Raw genomic sequence first — 25926 nt, 5'->3', positions numbered from 1 at the left:
AAAAAAAAAAAAGTCAAATAATACAGCAGGTTATATTACCAGTATGCCAAATGAAGGCACGGTACTGTACAATAATAGTGATCAGATACTTGAAAGCAGCTAGCATTACTGCTCAATGTACTATACCTTTTCCATTCTGCCAGTGCTATAGATTTCCAGATCAAAATACTGAGGGATTTGCAGGAGATTTGCAACCTTCTCTGCATCAGCGGAATACTAGAACATCATTGAAACAAAACAAAACAGTGAAGTAAAAATAAACATCTATACCACAGAAGGAAAGTTCAAAGCCAGTTGTAAATACCAGTGAGCAATTTATTTTTGTAGAAAAATATACCTTTGATAGCAACATAGGAAGTGCAATAATGAAATGCTCAGTCAATTTATTTCTGTCGTCTATCTGCGTTTTCCTTTCTTTTGCTGTCAAGACCTGCAAGTATCAAAGAAAACTACAGTAAATACAGTATCTGCATATAGCATTCATTAATTTCTCTGAAGTTGATATTTCCAAGAAAAACTCATGCAAGTACATTTTTAATAAAATCAAAAGAGGAGGGAAAGACATTCAAAAACATTTGGACTGAAGAGCGATTAAGTGGGAGGATCACACTTCCTAAGAAACTATAATTGAAAAGGAAAATATCATCCAGCCTCATACTGCTGTTACACATCAACATGTTTTTAGGATTGAACTTGAAATATAACCCAAGGCAGTGGAAGTTTTGCTATTGTTTCCAAATAAATTGAGCTCTAGCTTTCACACATTAAATAACGTGTTAATGAAAGACCTCGGGGTGAAATGAATTATAATTCAGAAAACCAAAATCAAACCACACTGTAACAGTGATTCTCATTAGCAGTTTAACGGCCTCATCTCTAAATTGGAATGTAATTCTCAGTGAGAACACACATCCAAGCTCACAGAATTCATTTACAAATTTCAATGACATTTATATTGAGGCTACAAACACTGTCATAGCAAAACCACCTTAAAACAATAAGACATATAGATAATAATCATCATAGCTTCATAAAAGCTTAGAACTGGCCTACTGGCTTCAGAAAAGGAGAGTGGTCGTGAAGAATACTTTTGAAAAGTAATAAAATATTTACATTATCTAAAGACTTGCATTTATCCAAGCTGCTGAACTGCACAATAAGGGTTACAAGCTGAAGACAGAGTGAAAACTGTTTCACAAGAGTGTGAGTGCATGATTAAAAATCCCATTTCAGTTCAGAAAATATGCTAATGAGTCAAAAGAAACTTGCAGTTACCATCTCAAAACTCATGATCTAAGTGAAAAGTAGGAAAAGCTAAATGTCATACCTGCACCTCTCTCTATGTGAGAAGGAACAGCTGGAAACAAAACATGCTTAGAACAGGCAGCCTACTGGCTAAGCATCCAAAACAGCCATGGAAATGAAGGGGGAACACCTAAAGATTTGTCACCAGGGTAAGAAACCACTTCCACAGTACACAGCAGATAGATGGACACACGTACCAACAACTGCAGCTCCTGCACAAACTCACAGAGCAGCACCACCCATGCCAGCAAAAGCTGCTAGCTCATCAGAAGGCAATGCAGATGCAGCTAGCAACTCAGACTTCACCCTGTAACAACCCAGTCATATTCTGATGACCTAATATTGCTATTAATAGTGCTATTAATTAAGCTGGATCTCTAGGGATGATCTTGATGCTACTTTGACTGCCCTTCAGAAAGTGAGTTTATTTTTACCTTTGTAAAACTATAGACAGCAAAAATCTAGGAGTAATTATTTTGCTGAATTTAAGTCAACTAAAATGTAGATCTGAGAGAGAAAAATTACACAGACAGCTTACAGTACCATTATTTACTGCTACAAACAGAGATACAAATGTGAAAATGTCCTTAAATTAGATTATATGCCTGCTGGAATGGATTTTGCTAATGCAGCAAATGTTTACATACACACGTACATTTGAGTAAGTATTTTTGTAGACTGCCCTCATCTCTGAAATGTTTAAATAAACCAGGAATTTCTTAGAATATTCTTTATAAAGCAAGGTACAAAAAAATGTTGAAATTGATGATTCCTGGAAATTCTCCTGGGATGCTGTTTTAGGACATGAAGCTAATCTACTTCTAGTACATAAAAATTAAGAAGCTAAGTAACTGTCTTTAGTTTAGCAATAAGGTGTGCTTAGTGTGTCTCTAGATTTCATCTAAAATGTCTGTGTCTTTCTTTATTAGTTATGACTATTCAGAAGAAAACCTAACAGAGGTACCAAATGTTCACATGGTTTATTTCATTATAGTCCAACTTAAGTAAGAGGAAGACTAAAAAAAAATAGACAAATATGTTTGGGAAGCTGAAACTGAATGCTGTATTTATGGAGAATAAATATTAAAGTCTATTCATCACCCTGACCTTGTAACTTATGCTGAAATGCTTAGAAGAGCATACCTAGCCTTAGGAATGGAACTCAACTGATGGACAGCCCCACCAGTTATTGTATAATAAATAAAAAAGGTATCTAGATCGGAATACAAACATTATTTCAGATTTCAAAAATTTATTTCCACCCAAGGAAAAAGGTCAAAGTGAATGGATATATAAAATCCAAGGAGTATTCAAGCTGGAAGGAAACTTGCAAAGTCCCAGTCCTACCCCTCCTGCTCAGGGTAGTCAGCTCTATTCATCAAAAGAAAACTCAAATTAAAAAAAGATATTTTCATAAACAGAATATAGAATCATATAGTGGTTTCGGTTGGAAGGGATCTTGAAGATCATTTAATTCCAACCCCGTTGCTATTGGCAGGGACATCTCCCACTACACAAGTTTGCTCATATCTACTACTTGTCCTTAAAAGTGTGCATACAAAAAACTGATTATAAAAATTTCGTTTAGAAGTGTCAAAGTATGGTTTTATAGAAAAGTATTTCATGTTAATGTAATAACACAAATAGTTCTGAGCTACCCATTACAGTCCTACTTACTCTTTTGCCAGTGCCTCTGCCAACTGGAGGGTGTGCTTCAGCAGCTTGTCTGATTGTACACACCATCAGCTCAATCAGAGCACTCTCCTGACGGTCAGACATGGCTATGAAGAAAAATGAACAACAAAGATCAGCTTTGATGATTCTGAAAGAAACCTTAAAGATGACAAATCTGTGAACGCAGTTGTAAAGCACAGGAGACAGACAACAAAAGACACAATATCATTTTGTTCAGTTTACAAAACCAAGGCTTGCTTGCTCACTCTCAGCAACCTCAAATTGAATACGGCAGAACTGAAATTAAGTCCAGAGAAAGGCAGTCTGGAAAAATTTTGAAGGGGATTATAACAAAGATCTACAAAATTCTGAGTGGCATGGAGGACATTTATAAAATACTCTCACCGTCATGCAGAATTAAGTGCTTCTGATCACATCTCAAGGGCCAAACCTGACTAGACTATACAGAAACCTAAATGAACCAAAGTGCCAGCTCCTTTCCTAAGGAAATCACCACATACATGAAAGGTACACGAGTGTAACAGGGGAATACCAAAAGTTGAGATGAAGCAGAGATGACTAGCACACTGTGCAAGGAAGCAGTAAGAGTTCACTGTTATTTCTGACAACTTAACTGCTGTGAAGGTTTCTGGAGAAGACACCTGAAACATTATAAAGATCTTTAATGACATTATCATTAGGAAATCTTTGCCACCAATCTCCTTGGCTACCTGACAAAGGGGATACATAATTAATTGTGAAAAAATTCACTCAATTATTTTTCTTTTAATAATTCAAGAGGGTTTAAAATTGTCTGCAAAAGCCCCATATTTAACACCATCTGAAGTTTTTGTTTACTCAAAACTGTGTTAGTTACTTAATTTACTAAAATGTTCACGTATACAGTAGTCATTTAAGTGTTCAGACAAGAATCTTAGCCTTTAATATTAAGCAACAACACTGCAGCAGACTTCATGAGTTGAAAAATGCAATATAAAACTTCTCCTTTTGAAAAAGAATGCATTAAAAGTGGATTAAAATCTAAGTTGTACTTTCTCAAATATGCTTTCTAAACAAATCACAACATAAGCACTTCTATTGCCACAGTGAAACACCTTTTTAAGTCATAACGAACAATAATATGCAATATCAGTAGAGAGGTTAAACAAATACCTTCTTCTCCTTGGACTGGCTCCTCCAAGAGCAATTCTGTCATGCATTCCCAGTCTTTCAGCAGTTCTTGAGAGCTCTCCCACAAACTGTCCACCAAATAGGCTGCATGTTCATGCAACTGCAAAATCAAAAGCACTGGTCAGTACAGCATGCAGGTACAAGCAGTTGTTCCTCAGCTGTCACAATCATTGTGGCATGGACAGTGTCCACGGGCACGTATTTGTAAATAAGTGGGAAAGAAAATAAATTCAGTTTTAAACTAGCTCTGGAAGGCTTTCTTTCATCTGAATGATACAACTGTGTGACAGTGGGGATATGCTTTATTGGAAAATGGATAAGAACAAATGGAGCTTGTCTTTCAAGTAAGCAGCTTGTTTGTGAAAAATCTCTGAATTCTGATCTAGAAGACAAATTTCCATTTTCTCACCTTCCTACTGTGCTATAAGAAGAGATGGTGAGACAATACTAGGAGGAGGTTCTAATACATTCTTTCTGAACAGGCATTTATTTTTTGGCGCAACACATGGATATGGAAATATTTTTCACTTTAATATAACATTCAATATTAGAATGAGTGGGACAAACAATAACAAAATGAAAATGTGTGCAGTGGTGTTCCTATTACAACTAGTTGCTGAAAGAGGAAAACACAATCATAGAAGGAAATCACTAAGGTTGGAAAAGACCTCCAAGATCATCTAGTCCAGCCATCCACCTACCACCAGTATTTCCCACTAAACCATGTCCCTTAGCTCCACATCTAAAGGTCTCTTGAACATGTCCATGGACAGTGACTCCACCACCTCCCCGGGCAGCCTGCTCCAGCCCGACTGCTCTCTCAGAGAAGTAGTATTTCCTAACATTCTACCTGAATCTCCTCTGGCACAACTTGAGGCCATTCCCTCTAGTCTAATTGCTAATTACATGGGAGAAGAGGCCAACCCCCAGCTTACCACAACCTTCTTTCAGGGAGTTTTAGAGAGTGATACGGTCTCCCCTGAGCCTCCTCTTCTCCACACTGACCCTTCACAGCTCTGTTGCCAGGGCCTCAATGTCTCTCTTGGAGTGAGGGGCTCAAAACAGAACACAGTACTCACAGATGTGGCCTCAGCAGTGCTGAGTACAGGGGAGGATCACCTCTCTATGCTTGCTGGCTGTAATATTTCTTATACAAGCCAGAATGCCATTGGTGTCCTTGGCCACCTGTGCACACTGCTGGCTCATGTCTGGCTGAGCAGTGACCAACATCCCCAGGTCATTTCTTCCACAAAGTCTTCAAGCCAATCTGCCCCAATCCTGCTGCACTGCCTGGGGTTGTGGCCAAAGTGCGGGACCCAGCTCTTGGTCTTGCTGAACAAGGCTGGTTTAACAACACAGTTCAACAATACATTGACAATTGAGACAGAACAATTACAGTTTTAGGAATATGGTAAATTCAAAATAAGACACTTTTTTGTTAGCATTCCGTTCACTTAAATTTTTAAATAAGCTCTACAATGGGTAATCCTCCTCTCTCAGAAACAAGTAGTGGAAATCCTAATGAACTCAGGGGGTACAGAATTAATGTTAACTTATTTTTAATTGCAAAAAATGGCTCTGTGTGAATAGCCATGGGCTATTCATGGGCTTCCACTTATTTATAAATCAATCTGTAGCCATCATCAAAAGTAACAAGCATAACATGCAAAGCTGATTCGTTTGCCAGACATGGGAATGGCTGCTAAGTTGGAGAACCTCTAAGAGCTTATGGAAGGCGGTGCCAATACATCTTTGTACTTTTCTATACATCACAGAACCTTCTGGTGCTTCTCACAGCATTACCTTTACTGCCTTCTGAATGCACCCTCTCAGACTGCAGTGCTTAAATCTTCTCATTCTGTGCTGGTGGAACCTTTCAGATAGTGCTAACTATTTACTAAAATTGGAGTCAGAATATTCTAATTTGTTGGTAACAACTTTCTCAAAAATAGCAATAGCAAAAGCTAACCCTGAGACCTAAGTGGTCTCAGCAAGCAGCATATGGCTTATGTGGGAAAGCACTCTGCTGATCAAGACGTTGGGAAGGAAGTTGGGTTCCTTCTCTCCTCAGAAGAATGGAGAAGATAATCTAGGTAACTCCCCACCACACACACTCAGATTTAAGGCATGAAGAACACTGAGTATGATAATTCAGCACAGCTGCTCTATCAACAGATACAGCTCTAGTGAGGAACAGGATACGCCTGAACAGCAACCCTGACACCAAAGCCTGAAAGAACATATTTGTCCGAAGGAAGCAGGCAAATAAGCCCATTTGCTTATATTGTATCTGCAGAACAAACATTCCTCCTCCTCTGACAAGTAATCTTGTTGGACATGCTGCCTTTCTCATCATCTAGTGGCCATGGGCATGTCTAATGCCTGTGGCTATATGACCATCCTACCTAAGACTTTCACTGAGTGATTACATCAGCTAGCAAAACTTCATCATTTCTCCACAATCAGCTTAGGATTTTCACTAGAAAACAGAATGATCTATCACAATCTACTTCTTGAAAAAGCTATAGGATTCAGCTGTAGAATACATTTAGATAGCAGATTGGAGGTCCACACAGGTAGCAATGTCTCATCCAGTCCTGTTGGCTTCTGAGGTGTTTCTAAACAATGTTAACATTAACACTATACCTAAATGTTATCCTTCTTTCAGCATCTGATTGTTTCTTTTCATTCTCACAGTCAAGTCTCTTGTTCAAACCCTAATAATAATTCAAATACCTGATTTGTATCAAGTACCTTTCCTTCTGCTTTTTATACAAAATGTACATTCTGTTGAGAAATATTTGTCATTCCTTTCTTTCAGTCTTCCTTTGTCATCTATTAATTACCGAATCAAATGTATCATCTTTAAACCTTTCTCCCACAGTAACTTCAGAGTATCCTGTACCTGTCAGTTCACCTTTTCAAGTTTTCTTCCATTCAAATGCTATTCCTCACCTAAATTACTGTCAGCACTCTTAGCATAATATTTTGCATATGTTTGACCTCTACAGACTGTGGGCACCATTCAATCCTGAATGTGGTCATCGAACACTTAAGTTACTGTAGATATACCTACATTCTCCTCCGTCGGCTGCTCTCAAGATGCAGCTGCAGAAAGCCCTGAGCAACCTCACCCAATCTCATAACTGTCTCCACTTTGACCTCAGTTGTCCCTCAGATCTCTTCCATTCCAAATTACTCTGTAATTCCGATTATAAATTTTGTTCCTTTCTGGTTTAAATAATTTCACTTTACAAAGAGTAAACTCTAGAAGTATAATCTTGGGTAGCTTATTTGAAAACAATCCCAGCCAAACAAGTAACATTTCTACGTTGCAATGACACCTAGAAGCAACTGTATTACCAGCAGTGCAGTACTGACTATTTGGAGACGTGCAAGAGCATAATAAAACATGGAAAAGATTTTGGATTGAATTGGCTTGACTGACAGTGAGATGAGGGACAGTGTAAAGAGCATACAGTATTTCAGAGATTAGTAAAAAACAAACAACTTATTAATATATGTTGATATGTCACTTCTTAAACATGTAAATATTAAAAAAATATATTTTTACCTCACTTTCAAGAAAGAAAAGAACCAACATTCTAATGAGGTTTCCATTTGGACTATTTCGTCCTCTCCTCTTTGCTAGAGCCTCTTCAGCTTGGGGATCATGTCTGCTGAACAGTCTAAAAATAAGCAAAAGGAGCTAACATGTTTATCAACACAATCTCCTTTAATCCATAACATGAACATTCATTCTTGATATGGCAGACTTGTTCATAAAGCACTCTGAATGTGTGCTAAGCTACTTTTTTCAACAGAAAGAGGGCATGACCTGGCAAAAAGAGATGAATTTGTCTTCTGAGTCTTCAAGTTCTTAGGCCTGGAGAAATTTCATAGAGGAAAAAGCTCTCTAGAAAACATTTATATAGAAGAATTTTGCACAGCTTTATATATTTGCATAATTTATATAATTATTAAGCTATCAAATCCTACAGCACCAGTAGCATTTACTCCAGTAGTGCCTTAAGAACGAAGGCTGTATCTTCACTGCTACATTGACCACAGGATGTGGTATAAGCAAACTTGACAAACTTCAATAATCAGTAGCAGCATAAATGATAAAGCAAGCTGACAAGTTTTTTGGTTCTCTTTAAAATGTACATTATACATTCTGCAGTGAGCTCCAAAGTACTGTCAACACTCACATTTCATAGCTTACAGGGATTCTCAGCTATGCCTACGTGTCAGTTACACTGATTGTTTTACTTTGTGAAGTTTGAAAACTGCACTTTGCTCTTACTGCGTCCACAAAACACATTCTAAATGTGAAAAAACATCCTGATTTTGCTCCTAGAATTAAATCAAAAGAGAAGGAGTTGCACAACAACTCTGTATTTTAATTGAAGACATCACACTTTTTCTCCCTGCTTGTCTAACAGGTGAGAGACAAGCATCTCAACAGGTGCTGAAATATCTTAAACATTCACCTCAAGGCCAACTCAGTGATTTTCTGTGTTATTTGCTTTCATTTCTAACTACAGAGAGAAACTATTGACAGAAAGTAGCATTAAAATGCATAACATTAATCAAGTTAAATCTCACCCAAAATGCTTTAAGTAGAGACTCTAAGTCATTTAAAATGGAATACCAGCTCTTAGATGTTAGAAGAAACCAAGAGAAACAAGACATTTTTTCCTCAAGGCTATTTCCTTTGAGAGATATCTACAGAACACAGCATACTATTTCACTGTAAAGAAAAGTTAGGATGAAGTTTTGTCTTGACACTAACATACAGATGTGTCTTCAGACAGTCATTTACCCTCTAGGCATTTTACAGGATTATTTTTCACATATTAGTTTATAAAGGAATCTCGGTATTAGTTTTAAAAAGAAAGCAATACAAGAAACAGTAACCATTTTCTTGAAAAACACTATGTGGGACATTAAATGTAATTGAATTTTTAAATTCATTCTCTGAAACGAATGTCTCTTCACAGAGATGGAGTTCCAGTAATCCACCAACAGGAGCTTATACTTACAATGTGGATTTCTGAATCACAAATAAAGCACTGTGAATTAAAAGAACACTAGCAAAGGAAAACAGATATTTTTTAATTCAACATCTTCTGCCATGGCAAGAAAAATTACAAAAGCTGGAGTTTGGTAGAAATACTCTGTAAGTATATCAAAGAATGTAGGGAAAAAGAAAATAATTGCTGAAAGACTCGAGTGCAAAGACCAGCATCAGAAGGTTAATGGCTATGACGTGGCAATGTCCTGCTCACAGTCACTAGCACAGCATGATTCACTCCCTGGAAACACTGGCTCATTTCCTTTGGCACAGTGGTTATAGGAAAGATGGAATAAAGGTGTAGCATGTTTTTAGGAGATGTCAGTGAATTTAGAAACAATTTTATTAGTCGTTAATACGCAGAAAACTTTCAAGTTCATGATTTTGAGATAAACTGGTTTAGAATTCTGTAAACATAATGACTGCATACTGGGTGGATTGTCAGGGCTGGACAGGTCCTATACTATCATGACAGTAATCATCCAGTAAGAACTGCAGGATTTAAAATTACTTTTAATACAGAGAGATACGTGAAGCATTTTACATTTAGGCTGTGAGGAGTTAGTATGGTTACCTGGATGTTAGAGCAAGATAAAGGGAAATCCAGTTTCCTCAAGTTTTTAGGTTTTTATTTTAAACAAGAGCGTAAGTCTGTGTTTCAAATTAAGCACCTAACTTGCTAATATTGGTGTATTTTGGCCAACTGTTTGTTTTCCTTTTGACACTGCCACTACCAGGGAGCATTTCACAATCTGGGCTTCTTCCAGGTTAATGGATAACTTACTTTTTATGAAGGAATTCTCCAGCTGCTACTGCAACAGGCCGGTGTGCTGAATACACTAAGTGATAAACATTCTCACAGTCTTCATTCGACAGAGCTTCTTCACTTCCACTGAAACAGGCAAAAAGCAACACTGAACTGAAACAGATGTTTAGTTTTAATCCCCTTACCTCCCATAACTTACTTTTGACAGCTACAAGACTGTTTCCTTTGTACAAAATCCTAGGCAGAGGAACTGACTTCAAAGATCTTTGGTTTGATTTCAAATACAGAAACATTTAAAGGCCTTGTAAGACTGAAAATCTGTCTGATGTTCTTCTCTCAGTTGTATCAGTAATTAATGTAAAAAAATTCATCACTGCTTACAAGTCTTGCCAACTTAATTACCATCACACTAACTACAGTATGTATGCTGCAGGATACCAAACACTTATTATTATTCCCAATTCCTGCTCAGAGGGGCCAGGCCAGGCTAGGTGGTAAAACTGCCTCCAGTATAGGGGAATTTGCAGAAATTCACTGGACAAAGGCAGCAGAAAATTAAATCAGATTAGATCACAGAGTGGGGGACACAACTAGCACAGTGTATGTACCAATAAAATCAACATATAATCACTTTAAGATTGAATCACGATGTGGGTTTAGAACTACAATAATGCTGATAAAATAAAATGTCCATCACTCTTACAGCAGTTACTGTGCTGACTATATACACTCATTTTCAATATCAAGGAAAAGAATCTCATCATACCATACTGTGCTGGATTTAAAAATGATTAAAAGTTTATTTTCTGTAATTATTTGTTGACAATAACAAGTCAACTTTTACTCTTTGTGGGTAAACAACATAGCTGGAGCTTCATAGAATCACAGAATGGCCTGGGTTGAAAAGGACCACAATGCCCATCTTGTTCCAACCCCCTGCTGTGTGCAGGTCACCAACCAGCAGACCAGGCTGCCCAGAGCCACATCCACCCTGGCCTTGAATGCCTCCAGGATGGGGCATCCACAGCCTCCTTGGGCAACCTGTTCCAGTGCCTCACCACCCTCTGGGTGAAAAACTTCCTCCTCATATCCAACCTAAACCTCCCCTGTCTCAGTTTAACACCATTCCCCCTTGTCCTATCACCATCCACCCTCACAAACAGCCGTTCCCCCTCCTGTTCATACGCTCCCTTCAAGCACTGGAAGGCCACAATGAGGTCTCCTCGCAGCCTTCTCTTCTCCAAGCTAAACAAGCCCAGTTCCCTCAGCCTTTCCTCACAGGAGAGGAGCTCCAGCCCTCTGATCATCTCAGTGCCCTCCTCTGCACCCGCTCTAAGAGCTCCACGTCCTTCCTGTGCTGGAGGCCCCAGGCCTAGATGCAGTGCTGCAGATGGGCCTCACAAGAGCTGAGCAGAGGGGGACAAACACCTTCCTCTCCTGCAGGCCACCCCTTTTTAATGCAGCCCAGAACTCAGTTGGCTTTCTGGGCTCCAAGTGCAAGATTCTGCAACTTCTAAACTTAAGACAGATTCTGAGTGCATGTTTTTAATGAAACACAGGAAATTTTTCACTTTTCAGCAGTATTCTTGAAAAATGTGATAGGTAATGGAACTATAAGTATATTCTATCAAAAATATCACTGACACTACATATAGGAATAGTATTGCTTCTCTCCCTGTTTAGTCAGCATTTATCAGAAAAACATTTCCATGACAGGACTCTATACGCCTCATATTTTTTTTTTTTTTTTAACAATTATTTTTAAGTGGTCATTCCCCATCATAGTTGTTCATAACATCTTTTCAGAGCTCCTAACTGCCAGAATACTGCCCTGTGCTGTTTGATGTGACCCATATTCTTCAGCTCCTAAATGCATCAGCCTTCACCTATCTAGGTTTTAATCACACAACCAAAGAGAAAACAGGGCAGGAAAAAGAATGAACTGAACACATTTTGCTTTAAAAATCTTACTGTACTCTCAAATGATCCTAATAACAAAGGAGAAAGATATGTTCTACATCTTGTTTGTGATCATATTTGTAATATTTATTTTAAAAACATAAAAGAAGAGATTCTCCTTCTTAACAAGTCAAATACTACAGTATCTTCAAAGCAGTGCTACCCCTAGGTAAATAAATAAATAAATAAAGCCTATACTTTTCTTTTTTTTACCACAAAGAAATGCTAGTCTAATCTTTCATCCAAATTCTGCATGTCCAGAAGATTCTTCAAAGTGGAGTGAATGAGTATAAATATGATGCAGGAATTCTATATATGTTTGTAGCACATTTCAGGGAGCTTAGGAAAAGTTCCTCCAGCAGCACATACAGGAAGCTGCTGTAATCAGCTTGCCCTTAGAGACATATTGTTTCAAGCAGTGTAGGCAAGGGATGATTACACACAGAATGGAATTTTGTATCAGGGATGCCACTGTACCTGTATAAGGAAAAGCCAGGACCTGGAAGCATGTATCCTGCATGGCCAATTGTTTTAAACTGCAGATCACCAGCACTTCCTCTCCATAACCCCAATCAGGGTATTAAAGATAGCATCTTCTCTCTGTCAGCTTATTTGCCAGATGACTCTCTTTTCAGCTATGCTAGATAATCAAATCTCCTAACACAAGACCTTTTTTAGTTACTACTAAAGTTATCTCTGCAGATATAACCATGTGTTTTGGGAAAGACAATCATTTTGCCCCTGGCAAACAGTATAAATATCCACTGGCATTTTTCTCAACAGTAAATGCACCAAAACAATCTCAATAAATCACTTCACCTATTTTATTTCCAGGAGATCAAGTCTTTTATTTTAGCTTCTTTACTATAATATTACATATTCAGTCCAACTTAATAGTAAATGTAAAGTAATATAGTGAATTCATAGCACAGGTGAAGAAATAAAGTTAACTACATATTACTGGCTTGGGTAACTTTCAGAGGGCAAACACTTATTTAAGAAATACTCACTGAAGTATTAGTGTGACTAATCGAATGGCTTCCACAGCAACGTCGTATTCCTTATCAAGTGTCATTGATACAATGCGATCCTGGAAAGGAATGTTATTGCAGGGATGAAACAAAAGCACACAAAGAGCTATCAGATTTAGAAGTCCACAGACATAAATACTCCTGAGGAGAAAGATCTTTCAACAGGACACGTGAAAATCCTTCCGTATCATTCAATCATCAAATGTGCATCTTAGAAAGCTGTGCACCATGTGCAGAATGGAACAACAGGTTTGTAGACATGAATGGAATAAAATACTGAAGAAAACAGTCCTTATTCTTGTGTGCTTTCCAAGAAACAAGCAAGCAAACCTTGAAACTGGAATGCTGTTCTGGACTGGTCTGGAAGAGAACTAACTGCACACAAAGAGCAAGCACACAAGTATAAAACTCCTTTTCTACCTCTAAAGAAGGCCTGGGAGAGAAGAGCTCTTCTTGCCTGCCTACAGATCAAAAGGTACTCCTGATCCTTGGTCTTGGAAACGGACTGATGTGACAATATTTCTTTATCCAAGAAGACCATGAATTCAATTCTGCCAACAACATCAGGCCAAGAATCAACAGCGTGGATATAGTATTTCTTATTTTATTGCCAGAATCTCTCTGTGATGGAACCTGTCAGACAGATACTACAGCCTTTGAAAATGAGATCCTAGCACCTAATGTCGCTGGAAGGTGAAATTTCAGAGGTTTAGCAAGTTCAATCTTCTCCAACAGAAATTTTCCATGCAGTGGAATAGGTCACATCTGCATTTATAAGCTGAAATATTAATTTACACTGTGAAGATCACTTTGCAGTATGTATTACCACCGTGAACAAGATAGGCTGAAGAGTAAATCCACCTCCTGTCATTCAAGACATGGTGACAGCATTCTGCCAAGTCAGGGATGAGGGGCAGCAGTTAAGCTGCTGCAGCTAAATCTGATGCCGACTTTGTCACTGACTGTAAAAGAATTAACCCATATCTTCTCTACGTAGAAATTAATGTTTGCATCAGACAGGACTTCTTGGTAGAAAACAGAAGTGTCTTTGGTGGATGAATGGATGAACATGGACAAAGCTGTTTTGTTTTCCATGTGGACAAAACTTACTTTTGAGCTTATCAATTATGCCTAGCAACACAGAAATGCCATAAAGAATATGTATCCACCCCTTGTCTGAGAAGTGCCATCATTACATCACTCCCACAGGTATCTAGAATGTGCTACAACAGTAACAACCCAATGCAAGTAATTCTGGAACAAATTAACTTATGCCAGGAGATCTCGAGAGAGATTCCTATTGACGGCCTGAATGGATTGAGCTGAATCTCAGCTGAATGTGCAGCTTGATTCAGTTTTAATGAGGAAATACACATAAGCAGCCATGGAACTGAGAACAGCATTTAGCATTTTTCTGGAGAGCTATCTAGCATTTCTAGTTGTCCTGAGATCTTAAGCAAAAAGATTTATTCAGGCATTACAGAATTAGTCTGAGGCCTGCAGCTTCCACTGTCTGTTACTCAGGTAAGAGGAAATTTTGCCTTTAGTGCAACAGACACAGAAAGTAATTTTACAAAATTATAAGAATGCAAGCCCTGAAGTGAACATACAAAATTATGTATTTCATCTTCCACTTTGAAGTCATACCTAGCTCATTCCTGATGGATATTTATTTAACTTCCCTTAGAAACCTCAAATGAAGGAGATTCCATCGCTTCCCAAGTAGTCTGTTGTTATACAACTATCAGTTTGGACAAAAAGCCTTTCTTAAAATCCAAGACTTAACTGCAGTGTAAGTATTTTCTTCTCCATCTCTCAAGTCAATGTGGCAAAAGGCAGATTACCATTGTTTTTATCAGGTGTTTATGTAGAATAAAGATATGGCAAATTTTCTCTATTTTGTGCTTTTCTAGTTCCAAGTGGAGGATTTAACTATAACTGCAATGACAAACACAACCAGTGAAGCAGTATAAAATCAACAGAGAGAAGCTTTTCAGTCTGCTGCACAGTACTTATTTATGAGGATTTAAGTATTCACTTCTTTCCTAAACAGGATTTCTCATCAGCATTATAATCATAATCATAAATAATGATTTAATGATTTAAACAAAAATAAACAAAAATGAATTCCATTGGTCGTTTCTTTACCACAGTTTTCTGTTCTCCAAAACACAAAAGTGATGGCAAAAGGTGCCTGCTGACACGGTGAGTGCTCCAAAGCTTTCTTCACAGAGCATTCAAACAGAAGCAGTGACAGCATTTCTAACTCATCTCTCCAGATAATTCACTCGTGCAGTAAAGCAGTTATGCAAAAAAGTGAATTAACATCCACATTCTCGTTAAGATATTAAGCAAAAACCCAGCTTGTTTGTGCTAGTTTAAATGAAAAAAGAAAAAATGAAAAGGGGGGAAAAAAAGGAAATATTCCTCCAGTACTTATCTCCTATGCAGGTTAATCATGGCAAGCTAATTGTCTAAAAATGCAATGCAAACTCCCATTGCAGAGGTTCTATTTAGCTCTGCAATGTATCGTGGTGCAGATCAAACTTCCTCCAAACACAAGCACAAATTGAGCAAAAAAAGCTGTCCTACAGACTGTTTTTTTTTACTTTGTTACTTTCACATTTATTATCGGTGTGAAACATTCTGTACAAATCCTTGAAATTCAACAAATCTAAAATTAAGTTAGCACAAGCAGATTAAGTAACAACAATGAATAAAGAGCAATAATACACACAGATAAATAATCACCTTGGCCAAGCCATACAAGTCGTAAAAGATAAACACTGTAAAATTAATTTGTCTTAATCTCAGAAGTCAGAAACAGTTTTGCATTTAATACATATGTCAAGACCACAACATAATGAGAAAGTTAACATGCTTATTTTAAGTACTTCTTCCAGAAATTGTATTTCCTCTTACCTTGAATCTGTTAGTGAACAGCTCCAGTTTTGGAAATAACTCTCTGTTGGTATACAGACTTTGGAGAGCTTTCAAACACTTCAACCTCACTTCACCTTGCTAAATAAAACACATTAAGATTAGCTGATATAATATCCTAATCAAATCTACATGAATACCAAATAATATCATTCTGTAATTTGTTTAATGTTCATTTAAAATTTTATGCTAATAATGTGTTACCAAAGCCAAGCTGCGATTCAACTGAAGACCAAAAAACCACATGTGCAGCTGCCTGCAAAGTTAATTTTTCTATTTGGATACACAAAGAAGTTAATGTGCCATCACTTTAACATCTGTATCTGTTTCCCTTTCAAGTAATTGCACAGTTCAAAAAGACCAAAGAGGCTGTAAACAAATAGAAAACAAAGATATCTGATTTCAAGGTGGTTGGTGAGAAGACAGTGCAGCAATTTATCTTTAGACTACACTTGTTTTCCTCCCAATACCTACTGTTTAAAGTCAATGTACAAGAGTTCAAAAAGAGCATAGTCTATATGTGGCACACAAAAACAACTCAAGTCATCTCTAAGCCATAGGCAATCTCTACAGCATCTCTGAACAATAGGCACAACAAACACACGCTGGATTTCTTTCTCTGCAACCTTCTGAAGGCCATCACGGGCCATGCACAGGAAGGATGAATGGGCTGAGGGAGCAGGCTGCCACCACAAAGCCAACGCATCCAAGCCACAGCCTGAGGAGCCAGCAGGAAGGACAGTAGCTCATGTTTTGCTGTCCGAGGCATCCTGTGGGCAGCAGCTCACTCCTAGTGACAGTCTTGATAGGGACTGCTTTGATCTGGTTGGCTGTAGGCAGGAAATACAGACACTGTGCCTATGGATCCTGGTTTGTCACCTATAGGAATGCTGGAGATAGAGGGAAGGGCTGGGTCCTCTGGACACATCCACATTATCTGTCTAGCTGCAGACACAGCTCAGCTCATCTGTAAAGTCCTGGTAAATGACGTGTTCTTGTCAAAAAACACGTGGAGGTAGCCAAAAGGTTATTTACACAAACCTGCTTTTCGTTTCTGAGCCTATTCTGTAATCAAGTCTCTGTTTAAAAAATGCTCCTTCAAAAAGGCTAAAATCTGGGTGAACATTCAGAGGCAGACGTACAAATAGAAGATAAAAATCCATTTTTTTCAGTTTCCACTAATTTCAAAAATTGCAACTGAAGAGGGAAAAAAGTTGAAAGGAAGATTTGCAGAACTTTTCATTGAAGAACGACTGTTCCTGACAAATCATCTCTATTTCTCTGAAGAGTTTCTAAGCACTCATGCTCTACTAAAGATCTTTTTAACTACTGCAGATTAAGTCAATGGGATGACAGTTCTGTTTATATGCAAAATCTTTCAAGGTACAGAAAATAACTGTCTTGAAGAAGAAAAAAGTTTATGTGGATGTCATCAACTGATAAGCAAACAGAGAAATTCTCCTTGACATTTTTTTTTTTAATGGTACTTACTGCTAAGGTACCAGAATTGGTGTTCCCTCAGCTGTGAAATCCTGGCATTTTGAAAGGCCAGGATCTCTGGAGTTATCACTAATCATTAGAAGAGGATGTAAACTTCCTACAGCCATAGCTTACTTAGCAGAAGAGGATCTGTATCAGTTTTGGCACGTCATGAACATTACAGAGCAAAAGTGAGGCAGGCAGTAACAGCTGCCCTGAAGACTGTCCTTGTGAGCAGATGTCCTGATGTTCAGTGAGTGCTGGAGTCTCAAAACGCAAAGCTGGTCAAAGAAAACAACAGCAACATGAGTTGAGGCTGGCAGTGCAGCTAGTGGCATAGCCAGTGGTGACATGCCTGCTGACTTCACCAGCACCACAGACCAGGCTCTCAGAGTTTAGTTCAGGCTTTACACAGAGGGTCTCCATACGACTTAGGAGAGCAGACTAACCAAGGTAGATAGGAACAGTGAACATTTGGTACTTGCATAGCCTGCCAGGAGACTGAAGTTGAGACATTAACAAAGGCACAATGAAGCCAGCTAACCTATTCCTGCTGCTAACCAGATCCAAGGAAGAAGACAAGTGACTGCAAAGCTAGGGGAGCAGAAGCGGAAGAAAGAAAGATACATGGTGCCTTTGGCTGAGTAAAGGCACAGGAGACACAGAGGCAGCCTCAGTAGATGACTGCCCTTCTCAGCAGGCAAACAGTGAGAGGACTTACTGCATCTGATAACAGAAAAGTCTGTTTCTAAACTGGTGATCAAGACTGGAATTGATCACTCTGGAGAGGAAGAAGTGCAACAGCTTGCTAATCTTGTTATAAAGGTCTTAGAAGAGTCGTGGAAATTAGGGACAGAAACCCACAATTAAGCATAAATAGGAGTGATCTGGACAAGAATGTAAGAAAGGCAAAAGTGTAGCTGTACGTAAAGATGCTGCACTGAAATCCAGAATGAAAGAGGGAAAATGGTCCACAAGCCATCAATATGCCTGACAGAAGATGTTTACTGTGTAACTATGAGAATCATTCTAAGCACAGAAAGTGAGCACTGATTTGAGATTCTAACATGCCAAATATCTTTTGGAAAAGAAACACAACAAAAATTTCCAACCTAGGAAGGGTGGAAATATTCATATTCAAATAATTCCCAAGAATTAGAATATGAAGGAAAGGTATAAACACACTGATGCTGGACAAGGACAGAAAGAGTCTCACGTAACCAAGAAATTAACTTATTTACCTAAACAACTCATTAGGATGTCAAGCACAAGAGTGATAAAGAGAGAGAGAAAGAGAGAGAGAAGAGAGAGAGAGAAAGAGAGAGAGAAAGAGAGAGAGAAAGAGAGCAAAAAGGCCCAAGCACAGCAGGGTTAGACAGAAAAGGCAACAAAGAAAGCATTCGGTAAATATGTTCACAACACAACAAAGAAAAGTTACTTTGCTTTGAAGGAAATAGCCACTTTCTTTTTCTTAAGAGTGCAGGAAGTAAAAAAGAAATAATAAAATTACATAATCTTTAGCTTCTGCAAGGAAAAACATTTAGTGACATACACAGCCAAGCATTCAAAAAAGCTGCTAGAGAAAGATGTGGAAAAACCAACAGTTTGGGCATTTTAGGAAATTTTTAGAGAAAGATTACAGATCTATTGCACCTTAAGTAGGAGAGGAGTAAGCAACATTATTTCCCAGGTTAGCTTTCAGGCAGACTTTCTTGAATTCTGAGTTGAAGGTTATGTCAACCTAAGAAGGGAAGTATTTGCAATCACGCAATACCTGTAAATCCCTCTAAATAAAACGAGCATTAGTTTCTCAACTACTTTTGTGTAGTAGCATCTATGCTTTACATACAGAAAAAACAAGTCTGAAAGGAAAGTCATTTCCTAAGTGAACAATGGACAAAACAGTTGCATTCTCAGCATCCTAAATGCTACGATCTTCCTTTCCTCAGTTTCCTCTTCTAGAAAGACTGTTGTGTTTCCCTCAACCCCTTCAACTCCTGTGACACCTGAGCACTGCAGAATCCTGACTTCAGTCACACTGCTGTCAGCTCTGTGCTCGTCTCTTTCTCCAGTCAAACTACTGCTGTAATTCTCCTTCTCTCAAAGCTGTTTAATTTAAGAAAGATAGTACAAATATGTAAATAATTATCTAACATTACTTTTCATGAATGTCTCCGCATTAGGAATTGTTAACACTTTTATTTGCAATTTGAAATTGGAACTTGAAGCAAAAACATCAAATGTTTAACAACACTGTTAAATAACAAACATTTCTCATATTTCCCCTATTCTTTTTTAAATAACCCTCTAGACACTTCTAGTATTCTAGCATTCTAGTAAAGTAAAATCACTGCCCCTGCTAATGAAGTGAAAAGCATTACATCTGCCCCAACGCCAGCAGTTTGGGATACTCCACACTTCTCTGGGTAAGTCTTGCTCTAGTCAACATTTTCTTTAATGCAGCTTTCCCAGACCCAGGGCTGTCTAAGCATCCAGAGACACAATTATGTTTTCAAAACAGTTCCATACATCAATTCAACAGAAGCAATTTAGATTGCACAGATAAACTCCTTTTATTAAATGATTTTTAATGCAGCAGTATTCCAGGTTAATGCGTTTTTCAACTCATGCTACCAGATCCACAACAAGGAAAAAAGAAGCCTAAGAGGAGAGAACTGCAGAATTAGAAACCCCCTACAGACGCTCATTTGAAATCCAGGAAAGGCAGAGAATTAACACTGCCAAAATTTTCCAAATTACAACTCAATCTTTCAGGCAATGACAATGAAAACCAGGCTATTGAGAGATCTTGTGCTTTTGGAAAACTTGCATTTTTTAATTGTTTCCTATTCAATTTTATTTATTTATTTTAAAATAAGTGCTTCCCTTTGCACTTCTCAGTGTCTCCATCTCTACTTACTTTTTATCCCTTGGTACGAGCAAGCTTCAGCTACCTCTGACACTTCCATTCTACTTTCAACCTGTCTCCTCCAATACAGTAATCATACACTACATCAGTAAAAGACACTGCCTAGCACGTGTATAGGGATATAAACAGTCTGAGAGTAGCTAGTAGAAAACCCAAGCCTCTTGGAGGCCTGCAACCACAACTACTGCAAAGCAGTAGAAATGGAAGAGCAACCTGATGATGCTCCTCTGTGTTTGGTCCAGATGGAATCCTCCCCTGCTTTTTTTTTTGTTATTTTTTTAAAATGCAACGTTGTAATTCAGAATTTGTCTAATATGAAATGATGTGCTAATTTTGAGATAGCTGAGGTAAAATATGTTAATGTTTCAGTCACATGCCTAGATCCTGGCCTGAGGTCAAGCTAACTGGAGGATGTGACAACCTACTGGACACAACACGAGAAAATGCTGGATGCAACGGATCACACTGAGAAGTTGACACAAGTCAGAGAGTGCCTGGAGGAATGGCTAGATTTCACAGATGGTTATAGGGAGTTATGTGAGAAACTGCTGGACTTCACAGATACTAGAAGGGATTGGGAGCTGTGAAGTGCAGCACTACCACTGGAAGTGCTACTTTGTGAAAATGTTTTGCTCAGGTTTAAGCGTGCTCCAGAGCTGCCACTGCCGATTTTAGGCACGCAGACACAAATGTAGTATAGTCTAGTGTCTCTAGAGTAAAGTTTGGAAACTACAGGTTTAGAGGGGAAAACCACTGTCTGTCTGATGTCTCCAAAGCATAAAGGCTACTCTTAATAAGTACACTGCTGGTCCAAGTCAAGAGGAGATGCAGATCCTTGTCAGCAAAAGAATAATCAGTAGCACAACCTTTTTTCTCTTATTCAAACAGCATGAAGAGGGTTGAAGTCATATCCTTAACATTAATAAGCTGTACAGAGAAATCACCTTTTTAAAGGAACATGTCAACTACTTGCTATGTGAGTCAAAAGATCAAATTTGCAAATTTTGAATTTTTTCCAGCAGCTCTTCTATGGAAAAAAAAAAAAAAAAAAAAACAAAAAAAAAAAAGTAGTATAAACCATGATGCCAGGATTTAATGAGCATTTCAACACTACATGTAGGTCTCATGTGTTTTTCTTGGACACCACAAGCAAAACAGTTGAGAGTAAAACAACTATTTCTAGTGGTTTGAGTGAGAGTGGGAGGATGTCTAGTCCCATTTGCAGCCTGGAGTAGGAAAAAGACATACAGCAGTTCCAAGCCCTGTTCTGTTAGCATTAGGAAAGTGCTACTCTTGCAGGAATCAGGTGGTACCTTGCATCAACAAGAAGCATTTTGTTCATATTTTCAGTACAAAAGAACAGCAGTTAGTTGGAAAGAACCTCCAGATCCATATATTTTTCATTTTGACCAAATCTTTCAATTTTTCCTTTTTTTTTTTTTCCTCCTTGAAGAACCTCTCATTCAAGAAAGGCATTCCAAGATTCACTCAAGCAATCCTCTGAGCTCTTCTGAGCTGGCACAAAGAGATAGACTTGAAAAAGCCTTGCCAGGTAGAACTGAAGAATGTTCAAGAAGGGTAGAGAAATGCCCTTTAAAAGTGATTGTAGCTGAAATGCCTAAAAACCTAAAATAGTAAAGGGTAAGAGATTTACTAGGAATGCCACTGTTGGGTTAATTCTGGGACCCAGAGATTTCTGGGTTCCTTTTCTCTAACTATTGGTTAATGTTAATGGAAGTGTCATCTGGAAAACGCTTTTCCACTCTGTTTCAGATGCAAAGGTTCTCAGGAATGATGTGACAAGATGACTTTAATAAGAAGAAAAGCAGCATGGAAAAAATCTGTTAAGACAGTCTACTTCAGACTGAAAAATAAAACTACACAAATAAGCATATGATTCAGGATGACTGTATCCTGATTTAAGTGAACAAATTAAAAGATGCTGGTTGAAAGACAAATGACCAACAATAAAAATGAACTACCTTTTTATAAATCGAAAATGATATACTGAACATGTGTAAGGCAGTGGAAGGCAGTATGCTGTACTGTGTACAGTAATACAAAATACTTACCCTGTCATGTAGTGTCCAACCAACATATTTTAAATAACTATCATTCAGGAAGGCATCACTATACATTTTCATCCAGACACCAATTTCTTCAATACAGACAGCTCTAATTTCAGCAATAGCATCACTAGTAAGAAAAAAGAGAAAAACCAAAACAGATTACAGACATACCATTTAGCCCTAATTCCCATTGCTCCAGCCATATTTTGCTTTTATTTGGATTTAACGAACCTCACTAGGTAGAGCTTGTCACCATCCTCACTCACTGACCTACCTAATCACTTCAATATTTTTACATTCAGGTGTGTTTCCATTAATTCAAATAATTCTCACTCTAGCTGACCTCTTAACCTCTTTCTTCTCCTCTTCAAGCAAAATTACGAATCCAAATGCCACAAACCTCTTCTCAATAATAATTTCTGAAACATTATCACCTTCATTTCCTAAAGAGGCTTGAGTCTCCAGGTAGAGATCCAGAGTGTCAGGTAGGAAAAGTTATCTGATGTAACCAAAGGACCCCAAGCAAAGGGGGAGAATGGAATTTGATTACTTGCTTCATCCAGCATACAAAAGCCCTTCTAAGAAAATCTAGGAGAACTGTACATATTTTAACCTTAATTTCTGCCATTTTTTCTTGGTTTTTCTACATTCCAACTGTGACAAGTGATGGAAGAGGCAAAGACACATCTCAGACAGATTTATCAGCTGCTTATTGAGGTAGGGCAGCAGGAAACTGTCTGGAGAGATCACCTAAAGAGTTCAGAGATGGAAATGACTTCAGTCTGATTGGCATTTTCCTGCCTGATTGACACAGAGCACGGCATATTTACTAATAACAAACGACAGCCAAACAACAGGAAAAGGGATTGGGGCCATCTGGCCCTTTGGTAATTTCATCTTTCAGACATCTGTTACTATGAGAAATTGCTTGTGCCATTCCAGCTGGCACTGTTTCACAGTTCCAAATCTCAGCTATAATCAAAGAGTAATGTACAGAGCCACTGTGCTGAAGAAGGGAGTGCCCAGTGCTTTGCAAACACTGGCCTTGCTTATAACTGAGAACCCCATTCTGGTGTTTGTTTTGCCTTTTTTAAAAATCTTTTTGGAAAAGAAACACTGATTTCATTCTAAAGCAGCACCAGAGCCCAAAACCAAAATATAATTTATGAAAGCAATACACTTCAAGCGTCAAGCAAGAGAATAACTGCTATGTAAGAGCAATTGCATTATTCCTGAAGTCTTCAATTCCGTGAAATGTGAATAATGTGTTCTCAAACTTATGCTTAAGGTACAGGTTCACACAGTATGGTGTAACAAAACTGTTATACTACCTGTACATCTGCCTACGTACTTCCAATCTTCACGTTGCTCCAGCTCAATGGGTGCCATACTTTATATGATCTTCCAGACACCAAGGTGAAAACCACAGTTCATTCAGATTGTCTGACATGTCACACAGTGGCAGTATCACATGACTAGAAGATACATTTCAGCTGCCAAATAGGAGCTTTTCCCATTATGTGTCATATCACTGAGAGGAGGCTGCACTGCAGTAACAGCTTATAGCATGCATTTAAGTATTACACAAGTGCTATTAGCAAATCTCTAGGCATGCCACCAGATCACCATCATTGTGCAACATGAAACACACTGCTTCTACCATCTTCCAGACAGAATCACTGTAACTGGTCTGTCTAAGCTCCCAGAAGACAGCTGTGCTATAACCTTTGAAACTGGAAGGTAACAGTCAATCCACAGTGTAGATAAGCTGCATTACAAGCAGAATAAGTCATTAAATAAGCTGCTCCTACCAGGGAATTCTCAAGATTTTAAATGCTGTAAGGGAGAATGTATTAAATAAGTTATTACATCCAAGGCTTTGCACTATGAAAATTGCATTTGTTACAGCGACAGTGAAGAGAAGTTATTTCACCACCTTATAAATTTGATAACTGAAACATTCTGGAAGGATTTTCCGGCAAGCTTAGGAAGAACTCAACTGTCAACAGCTATTTAATCATGCAGCACAGCCAGACAATATCAGGAACATTCATCTTTTCCATAAGAATGCATTCGAGCCTCTCTAGGCAGACAGTGAAAAGCTGATCCTCCATTCAAATAGTTCTCAGGCACTATAAACTTTTACCCCAAGAAAGAAAAAAGAAAAAAAAAAAGACAGACTGACAGGAAAACAGAAAGAATAAAGCAATTAAAGTACAGCAGTACATGAGAAAAAATTCCCACGTGAGGCATGGAAAACCAGCAGAACAGCCTGAAGTAGCTGGAGAGACACAATAATTTGACAGGCACCAGCCTCCCATTCTGCCACCATCTTTCAGGTAATGGCATTACCAAAAAGCAGCTTTCACCTTTTTGTAGGAATACCTAACACAAACATTCCTGCTCTTAGTAACATTGCTCCCATGATGCAACTTGGTTTGTCAAGGCAGGCCCACAAAATTTAGGACAAACCATAGCAAACACTGTTAGGAAGTAGGTTGTATTAGTTGTCCAGTAATGATGTTCAGAGAAAAAGTGAATGAAAGAGCCACCTGAGCACATATATTTCATGCTAAGTTGCATCTGAGTATTTTGATTAACGCCAAGAGTATTTAGGACACTGCAACAAAAAGTCTATCATGGATAATTAGGATATGTCAGGTGGAAGCAGGCATGCTTCTCAGGCCCTTGCTGGAGTGGCTGCTCATTGCACCTACTGGTTTTCTCAGTCCATCTGATCAGCAACTGAGGTTACTGAAGAGCAAAGCTGAAGGTAATTTCAGTTAACGTGATTGATCTGCACTGATTTGAAGAACCCCACTGTGCTGCTCCATCACACATTTCTTAGGACAGGCCTCTTCTACGTTTCCTGCATGCTTTTCTTCACAACTACAATTATCCCTCTGCCCACCTTAATTGTATGTTCTTCTTTGTGTGCCAAACCTTTTCTCACTTACATTTTTCATGCTTTCTGCATTTTGTCTGGAAGTTTTCATAGTTGATATTTTAATCCAGAATTTAAATCTAAAAGGTTAATTGCATAGTTAAGCATTGTTGAGTTTTATCTTTTGACTGCAGTAAGCCAATTAACATTTAAAAAGCTGGTTTCATCAACACATCGCAGATGCAAAACAACCCTAAATCTATTTTGAAAGACTAAGGTGCTCTGATAAACCATACTCCAAAATAGCATAGAATAGTCCACATCTACTGCTTTTTCTATTTTCTGTTCACAGGACAGAGCATATCAACTACTGAAAAATAAAAAGCAATGTGATAACATTACAATTACTGGTTGATGCTCTTGTTACAAACATCCAAAACAATAAGCAAACACTACATGCTAATTGGAATTAAAGTTTTTCAGTGCCTTAATGTAGTTTTTAAAGAGGGAAAAAAAAGCCTAAAATAAACTTATAGCTGTGGGTAATGCATATATTATGGAAACATCAGAAATTTGCTGTTTACACTTAAGATACACAAAAGGAAATGGAAGATAGGGGTAA

The 25926-nt window shown here is 38.1% G+C and overlaps 1 protein-coding gene across 1 annotated transcript in view; it reads right to left on the bottom strand.

Annotated features, from left to right (window-relative positions):
- Window positions 1-100: 100 nt before the first annotated feature.
- Window positions 101-25926, bottom strand: part of LOC104912651 (cohesin subunit SA-1) — a 43510-nt gene continuing 17684 nt past the window's right edge. The window contains exons 6-14 of the mRNA XM_031555144.1: window positions 22424-22547; window positions 15926-16024; window positions 12983-13062; window positions 10032-10139; window positions 7745-7859; window positions 4153-4270; window positions 2983-3086; window positions 338-430; window positions 101-216 (exon numbers count right to left, since the gene is read on the bottom strand). Of these exons, the coding sequence (XP_031411004.1) occupies window positions 121-216; window positions 338-430; window positions 2983-3086; window positions 4153-4270; window positions 7745-7859; window positions 10032-10139; window positions 12983-13062; window positions 15926-16024; window positions 22424-22547 (937 nt within the window). The 3' untranslated portion in view covers window positions 101-120. The remainder of the gene's footprint in view (window positions 217-337; window positions 431-2982; window positions 3087-4152; window positions 4271-7744; window positions 7860-10031; window positions 10140-12982; window positions 13063-15925; window positions 16025-22423; window positions 22548-25926) is intronic.

The sequence above is a fragment of the Meleagris gallopavo genome, chromosome 11, assembly GCF_000146605.3.
Source record: "Meleagris gallopavo isolate NT-WF06-2002-E0010 breed Aviagen turkey brand Nicholas breeding stock chromosome 11, Turkey_5.1, whole genome shotgun sequence".
Classification (NCBI taxonomy): Eukaryota; Metazoa; Chordata; class Aves; order Galliformes; family Phasianidae; genus Meleagris; species Meleagris gallopavo.
This window is presented reverse-complemented; position numbering and strand designations above follow the sequence as displayed.